The 9,023-nt window shown below is 48.1% G+C and overlaps 1 protein-coding gene across 1 annotated transcript; it reads right to left on the reverse strand.

Moving 5' to 3' along the window:
- Positions 1–4,135: 4,135 nt before the first annotated feature.
- Positions 4,136–7,312, reverse strand: LOC311227298 (C2 calcium-dependent domain-containing protein 4C-like; the record flags this gene model as incomplete). The annotated part of the gene is made up of 2 exons (XM_084312899.1): positions 4,136–4,675; positions 6,470–7,312. The coding sequence occupies 2 exons, from the start codon at positions 7,310–7,312 to the stop codon at positions 4,136–4,138; spliced, it is 1,383 nt and encodes a 460-aa protein (XP_084169025.1).
- Positions 7,313–9,023: the final 1,711 nt, after the last annotated feature.

The following is a 9,023-nucleotide window of genomic DNA, read 5'->3' on the forward strand; positions in this document are numbered from 1 at the left end:
TTCTATCGGTGTATATTATCTTGTGGTATGTATGTTGTTGGACCCCGGGAAGACTAGCTGCCGCAGCTAATGGGGATCCGTTTTAAATAAACAATAAACAATAAACAGATCAAAGTTTAGATTCCCAACATTAACACCAAAGTGGCAGAGATGATAAAGAGCACAAATAAAATGTTTCCACTGTGAAATGCTGTAATAATGGTCTCTTGAAGGTAAAGGACGCTGCAGTACCGATACGTCGACAGTAGAGGGCGCCATAAGAACAGATATCATGCAGAGAGATTACCATGGTGTGTGCGTGTGTGTGTGCGTGTGTGTGTGCGTGTGTGTGTGTGTGTGTGTGTGTGTGTGTGTGTGTGTGTGTGTGTGTGTGTGTGTGCGTGCGCGCGTGTGTGTGTGTGTGTGTGTGTGTGTGTGTGTGTGTGTGTGTGTGTGTGTGTGTGTGTGTGAGTGGATGGATGGATGGATGGATGAATGAATGAATGAATGAATGAATGAATGAATGAATGAATGAATGAATGAATGAAAACTTTATTTAACAGATTGCAGAATGGGTACAATACAGTACGGCTCAATACACACAATTGTCAAGGGGATGCGCTTGTGTGTGTGTGTGTGTGTGTGTGTGTGTGTGTGTGTGTGTGTGTGTGTGTGTGTGTGTGTGTGTGTGTGTGTGTGTGTGTGTGTGTGTGTGTGTGTGTGTGTGTGTGTGTGTGTGTGTGTGTGTGTGTGTGTGTGTGAGAGTGAGAGTGAGAGTGAGAGTGTGTTTGTATTATTCCCTCAGGGCAAAAAAAAAGCCTTTCTCTCCACCTCTTGAGGGTTAACCCTTTCACTGCCACACTACAAAGGGATTAACCTTTTCACTACCACACTACAACGGGTTAACCCTTTCACTGCCACACTACAAAGGATTAACTCTTTCACTGCCACACTACAAAGAGTTCACCCTTTCACTACCACACTGCAAAGAGTTAACGTTTTCACTACCACACTATACACAGGTTAACCACCTGTAGTGTGTCAGTGAAAGGGTTAACCTTCTATAGTGTGGTAGTGAACACGTTAACCCTTTGTAGTGAAAGTGTTAAACATGTTCGTGTGGATTTAGAGGGGGAAATGCCCATGTTTGGAGTTGTCTACAAGAGGAATAGCATATTTAATTTTATGCTCAATTTATTGTATTTTTATCTTATTTTATCTGCACTGCACACTTTTAGAACTCTATATAGTAATCTTTATTTTAGTCATCTTATTCTATGCTACATTTATTGTATGTTTATCTTATTTTATGATTAAGAATCTATCTTATTATTAAGCTGCTACGGGTCGAGGACCACAATAAATAGAATTTCACTGTTCTTGCTGTAAAGTACTGAAATAAGTGACAATAAAGGAATCGGAATCTGAAACACTGTAGCAAAATTCTAACCTGTAGTAGCCTATCAGCGCTGAAGAAAAGAAACAGTGAGAGCTCAACATTTTTAATGTTTTTATTTTTTTTTAACAATGTATTACATGACCATCAATCGTATACACATTACATCCATCACCCACCATGAATACACATTTCAAAATAGAAATTCAGAATGATCCATTAAAAATAGACATGTAATATACATGCAAAAAAACTCACATGTAAAACACTGAATCATTGTTACAAAAATATACTGTCGAGGATGACGAGGGGGGATTCAACTGAATTGTCACGCATCACAACGTACATGCTAGTCGGCCACATCACAATGATCCCCCCGGTGTAACGACCCCGGGCCCAGCCCTTTGTGGGCCTGTTATGATAAAGACATTGGACATTTCCTACCTCCTGTCAGTGGTCTCATGGCGCACTCAAGTGTCTTTATCATAACAGGCCCACAAAGGGCTGGGCCTGGGGTCGTTACACCCGGGGGAGGAAAGCAACACCTGCAGAGGAGGGGACACAGTCAGGGACCCCAGCTCTATACTCAAGAGGGGGGACCACAGTCAGAGGACTACAGTTCCAAGAGGGGGGGGGACCACAGTCAGGGGCCCACAGCTCCAAGAGGGGGGGGGGGCACAGTCAGGGGACCACAGTCAGGGGACCGCATTCAGGGGACCGCAGCTCCAATAGGGGGGGGGGGGCACAGTCAGGGGACCGCAGCTCCAAGAGGGGGGACCACAGTCAGGGGACCGCAGCTCCAAGAGGGGGGACCACAGTCAGGGGACCACAGCTCCAAGAGGGGGGACCACAGTCAGGGGACCACAGGCCCAAGAGGGGGGACCACAGTCAGGGGACCGCAGCTCCAAGAGGGGGGACCACAGTCAGGGGACCGCAGCTCCAAGATGGGGGACCACAGTCAGGGGACCGCAGCTCCAAGAGGGGGGGGGGGGGGGGACCACAGTCAGGGAACCACAGTCAGGGGACCACAGCTCCAAGAGGGGGGGCCCCAGTCAGGGGACCACAGCTCCAAGAGGGGGGGGACGACAGTCAGGGACCCCAGCTCCAAGAGGGGGGACAAAGTCAGGCTATCTTTCACATTGTTATGCTAGTGGTTAAGGCTGTTTCCCTGAAGCCTGTTTTTGGGATTCGAACTTCGTCTGGGTTTTTCGAACGGACTTTCGAACCTTCGTTTTTAATTCTTTTTTTTTATTCAAATTCTTTTTTTTTTTAATAATATATATATATATTTTTTAATATCCTCAAACTAAATCCTCAATTTGAATAAAGTGATTAATCTGATTAAATTTGTCTTTTTTATTTTGATTAAATCAACTTTCCAGCCCCAGCCCCAGCCCAGGGAGAAGCCTCAGCCCAACTAAATCAATTAAATCAACTTTCTTTAATGAATATAACTCATCAGTTTCTTTTAATACTATAATATTAGTGTAGCCTAATCTGTATCTGCAACTGTGGAGAAAAAACCCATTGGTTTAAACAGAATGAATAGAAGAAATAATAAGAAGAAAAAAAAAGAAAAGAAAAAAATGTATTAAAGATTTAAAATTTGAATGTTGATTTAAGAATTCGAATGCCAACGTAACAAACGAAGGTTCGAACGTTTGGGCTCAGCCCTACTAGTGGTACGGTCTAATAATACAGGAGATGCATTTGTCAAGCCCCCGCAACTGTGGGGAAAGAATCAACCGCCATTGATGTCACGCCGGCCCGCCTGACTCGTGTCAAACTGTGTTTAATTGAACGCTGAGTGGAAGCCAGAGTGAGCTAACCGTCCATGATGCATTATGTGATGATGACGCACGACGAGACGCGGTTCCTTTCCTCCGTCGACATGCTCTCTCTCTCTCTCTCTCTCCTTCCGGATGTTTACTAGCGTCAGATGTGCGAAGCGGGATGAACAGACAGGCACAGGTACAGCAGGGCACCCCGGAGGGAGGCATAAGAACAGATATCATGCAGAGAGGTTATCGTGGTGTGTGTGTGTGTGTGTGTGTGAGAGTGAAATGTGTGACATACTGTATCTGCCAACAATAAGTTGCAAAAAATGGACATTTTCTATTTAAACCAATTTCTCCTTTTATAACCTATTGACGTGCTATCGCATGCACTTATTTGTCTTTCATTACACGTATGTGTGCATGCTTACCAACTGTTTCGCCTGTTTTATTGCAACACTACCATCACCGACATCTAAGAAGGGAGATCCCCCCCCCCCCCCCCCCATTGAACGGCCCTTCTAATGTTTCTCTCCTCCACATCGCCTGTGGTGCATTTTTTCCTATTGCTAGGTTTTTAGTGAGTTTTTGCCTTACCTTCGCGTGGGGTATGTCTGGGAGTGTTGCATTCATTTAGTTTATTTATTTTGAATTTTTTTGGACTTCACTGTGTTTTGTTCTTGATTTATTGTGATGTTTCTTCTTGACTTGTTTAAAGAAGACGTGTCCGGCCCCATGGGGACATTAACGTGTGTTGTCGCGGGCCTTACAAATAAATTTTGATTTGATTTGAAAAAAAAATAGATGTCCTAAATGAACAGGGGACAAAAGACTCCACAGAAATAAAGGGTGTCAGTGACTAGTATTGACCATCAGGTTGGGTTCCCCTTTCCACCCTGTTCTCACACTCCAGATGATGCACAACTGTTCCCCGCCGACAGACATGGGGGGCCCATGTGTGGGGGGGTTGGGGGGGGGGGGGGGGTTAGAAGCCCGGGAGCAGCTCGCTGAGGAGCACCTCCCTCTCTCCCAGCAGCACGTCCCTCTTCAGGCTGGTCCCTTTGTTCACCACCTTCATCTTCAGCGCCAGGCTCTTCACCTGCGCCCGGGGCAGCGCGTCGAAGAAGAAGTCCTCGTTGAACACGGGGTTCCGGCTGTTCTTGATGATGGTGCTCCGCTGCTTCTGCTGCTTGCCGGGGTTCAGGTAGAGCGCCACGCAGCAGTTGATGCTCTTCACGTCCGTCTGCCGGTCGTACAGCTCCTCCGCCGCCAGCACGCGCACCCGCAGGCGGGCCGCCTCGCCGTCGTAGTGGGTGCTCAGTCGCAGGGTGCCCCCCTTGTGGAGGTTGACGGTGTGCTCGCGCTGCTGTAGCTCCGGCCCTCCTGCGCCCCCCTTGGAACGGAACGCCGGGGAGGGGGGGCAGCGGAAGCGGCGGCGCTGCACGCCGGGGCTGTTGTCGGCCGAGCTGCACTCGTCCGTGGAGAGGGAGCTGTGGCGCGCCAGGGAGCGCTTGGCGCGGGACATCTGGAAGCGGGAGGGAGGGAGGGAGGGAGGGAGGGAGGGAGGGAGGGAGGGAGGGAGGGAGGGAGGGAGGGAGGGCGACCTCGTGAATATTCAGGATTTTATCCTCTAAAAACAACAATATCATCATTTATATCCACCCATATTTGTCTGAATATACCTGCACAGAACCCCTCTATATATGAGCTTGTACACCTGCACATAACCCATAGCTTTGTATGATAGCATGTACAATAATACTGTATATACAACATACAGTATACATATATATATATATATTTATTCTCACCGCATGTATACCTATCCTCCTCACCTGTCTGTACTTACCTGCACATAGTCCTTTACTTACTATATCGATATCTGTACATATCCTACTCTTATTAGTTACGCTGCTGGCCAGTAGTAGTCATACTGTCTTTATTATTTATTATACAACTCTGTACATACATCTGATTAGCGCTGTACTCGGTAGTAGTACTAATTTGTATATTTTGTACCCAGTTTAATCACAATGTATACATTGTATATCGCTGTGGCACTTTACTGCTACATCTGCACTCTGGTTGGATGCCAAACCTCTTTTTTTTTTTTTTTATTATCTTTTCCCCCCTCCATTTTCCTCTGATTTTCTCCCATCCCAATGTTAGTCGTTATGCCAATTCCCAATCCCTTCCTGGTCGCTGCGCACTTACCCCCCACAGTCAGATCATCTGGGAGAGTGGAGGCTATCACGTGCTTCCTCCGACACACGTCCAGCCAATCAACCGCTTCTTTTCACCTGGCAGCGCGGATCCTCCCCGAGAGGGCGTAGCGTGTGGAAGGATCACACTATCCCACTCAGGTCCTATCCGCGCTTAGCAGGCGCCCCGACCGAACTGTAGGCGTCGCTGTTTACAACGACCCGGACCCACCCCGCCAGCTTCTCCCACCCTCTAATACTGCCAATTGTATTAGTGTGAACGGCCAGCCAAGCTGGTGACAACCCCGGAGCTGTGAGCTGGACTCGAACAGGCGAATCCAGCTCACAGCTGTTCGAATCCAGCTCACAGCTTCGGGGTTGGTGACGAACGCAATCTCCGCTACGCCACCTAACCGCCCGCCAAACCTCTTTTCTGTTGTACTGTACTTGTGCTGTATGATGACAATAAGATAAGATAGGATAAGATATTCCTTTATTGATCCCCTTGGGGGAAATTCGGTATCATATAGCAGTCTGGGGGAGGCGGGGAGGGGAGCTACAGGTAGTAGAAGACATACAGGTGGGCTGCAGGTCACAGAAATATAGTACAGTGGAGAAGTAAAAAAAATATATATTGAAATCGAATAAAAAGGCAGTGTAAACAATATACAATAATAATTAACTCTGGACATGTGCATATGGGCAACAAGGTGCGAGATGAGGGTATGTGTGCCCTCTCAGTTTTATTTGCCCTATGATAAATATATTGTTATGCTAAATCCTAAAATGCTAAATATATGCAATATATAATCTAATAATCCAAATTATGTATGCCCCTCTCAGTTATTATTTGCCCTACAATAAATATAATATGTAATCTAATCATCTAAATCGAATCTAACATAAAACAAATAATAATAATAATAATAATAATAATAATAATAATAATAATAATAAAAAAATAAATGCTAAATGCTAAATATATATGCAATATGCAATATATAATCTAATAATCCAATACATATGAATCGAATCTAATCTAATCTAATCATCAGCAACAACAACAACAACAACAACAACAACAACAACAACAACAAAAAACAGAAAAACGTCCTCACCTTAGCCTGTGTCTCCTTGGTGATGGAGCGGAGGAGGGAGGCGGAGCGGGTGAGGAGGGGGGAGGTAAAGGGGGAGGACTCTGCCGAGGAGCAGGTGTCGCTCTCCCCCCCGCTGAAGTAGCGGTAGGGGTTGGGGTCGGCGGGGGCCAGGTGCGTCGTCGTCGTCGTGGTGCCCCCCCCCCCCTGGGGGCGCCTCTGGGCGCCGGGGGAGGTGAGCGGGCTGCCGGGGTCGCTGTGGAACAGGCTCTCCTTGCGGCGGGTGTGGGGCGACTCCACCAGCGTGGAGAAGCCGTAGGAGGTCTGGGCCTTGGGCACGTAGGGCAGGGACATGGCCGTCTGCGACTGGGGGTCGGCGTTGGTGTTGACCTCCGAGGCCTTGCTGCTGTTGCCGCCACCCCCCCCCCTCTCCGCGGGGCCCGGCGCCGGCTCGTCGGCGCTCTCGATCTGGATGATGTGGCGGTTGGCCGACTTCATCAGGCTGCGGGCGGCGGTGGTGGTGGCGGTGGGCAGGCGGGCGAAGAGGCGCGGGCTGCGCGGGCTCTTGCCCCCCCGGGCCCTGGGGCTCTGGCTGCAGATGACGTGGTCGGAGGCGGAGGGGCGCAGGCCGGCGTGGTGAGAGGAGCGCGGCCTGGCCTCCGGCGTGAGGGACTCGGGCTCCGGGGGGCAGCAGATCAGCTTCGGGGGGATGAAGAAGTCGGGGATCTTGTCCGGGGTCAGGACGTTGACGTTGATGTAGACGGACGCGGGGATGCACGTCGTCTCTGGCGCCCTCTGCTGGCCGCCGCGGGTCTTCTGCGTCCCGCCGCTCTCCACGGAACCGCGGAGCTTGTCTATGAGCCACATGCCGCCCGTCTGTCCAGGTACCTCAGGAGTGCCACCGTTTGGTTGTGGTTCTATAGGATAACTGGACAAAGACAGAGTACAGCATCAAAAAGCAAGCTCATGGCTGGTTATAGGATTTATCTTCTTTTTTTTTTATTAACTAAGCTGACTATTTCTGTCAGGTCACTCGCTATAGAACGCACAGACTCAATTATTTAACAGTGTTGCGTTCGTCATATCAACACTGATTGCACGCACGCTAATGACGCCACGCGCACGCGCGCTCCCAGGTGCGTGCGCGCGCTCCCGCGCATGCGCATTTTTGTTCCCTCACGTGCGCACAGACTAAAGACAGTGCCTAATTGCCTCTACGAATGGAATGTCACACATTTCATTCACAAGTTCTGTGTGAATGTATCTGAGAACGTACTATTTAACACACCTGACGATCGGCGCTATTGATATGCAAAGTATCCAGGGCAGGTGGGTACTTATATAGCGAGTTGGCGAGTGCAGCGCATTCCTGTGTGCACGCGCGTGCCGTGCACATCCGTGTGTGTGCGTGCACGCGCTTCTGCTCACAAAACTTTGGCTGCCCTGCGTGCAACACCGTCCCATGAGGAGCGCATCCCTGATTTATTAAACCTGAGCGGAAGGAAATAGGGAAGGAAACGGTTCAATGAAAGGAAGGAAAGGAAAGGAAACCAAACAACTGAGACACTAGATATGGAGCATGCTCCTATACAGTAGGTTAAAAACTCAAACCATTCTGTATGCCTCTCCAAAAGCAACTTAAAATAAAAGTGTAAAAAACTAAATTTGCGGAAGAACTATTGTTCTGCGTACTCATCATCTTTGCCGCGATTATTTACATTCTGTGCAGCGCACAGGCTTAAAAAAGAAAAGCACTGGACACAATAATACTGAACTGAACATTAATCAAGCAACTAATTATCAAGGAGACTGGACTATTTTATTATTGAAGTCAAGTGCTAAAAAGTAGTAGTTCAAATGTTTTAGCCTATTAGTTGAGGTATTTTAACCTCAACTAATAACAATTCGCCGATGCCTATAATTAACTTTTTTTTTTTTATCCCCAAACAACGATACGTTGATTATAATTCGCCGATGGCCATGCACTTTAGAATCGATACATATCTACCACAGTTGCATTGATGATAACCATGAGAAGAACTCACCGTCTCTGCTGCGCTCTCCCTTCGCTCGGAAAATGCGCTCCTGTGCCACCCTCTCTCTGCGCGTAAAGGCAGGGTATTATTCCCGTGAGAGACGCAGACAAAACGTTTGCCCGGGGGCAGAGAGATAGTCGATAGAGGTAGAGAGAGAGAGAGAGAGAGAGAGAGAGAGAGAGAGAGAGAGAGAGAGAGAGAGAGAGAGAGAGAGAGAGAGAGAGGGGGAGAGAGGGAGAGGGAGGGGGAGGTAGATAGAGGTAGAGGTAGAGGTGTAGATAGAGCCGAGGTAGAGAGAGAGGGAGGGAGATAGAGAGAGAGGTAGATAGAGGGAGAGAGAAAGGGAGAGAGAGAGGGAGAGAGAGACAGAGGTAGAGAAAAAATAGATAGATAGAGAAAGACTCTTGTTTCACTTCAAGTTTTATATGAGATTCCGCTGACTTCTAAACCAATGGGAAGGTTCTGAACAATGCGCCAAGCACATGATGATGAATGGGGATAATGCCAAATGGGAATCGAGAGAGCCAAGAACAAGTTACAGG

The sequence above is a fragment of the Notolepis coatsorum genome (genome assembly GCF_963971535.1).
Source record: "Notolepis coatsorum genome assembly, chromosome: 4".
Classification (NCBI taxonomy): Eukaryota; Metazoa; Chordata; class Actinopteri; order Aulopiformes; family Paralepididae; genus Notolepis; species Notolepis coatsorum.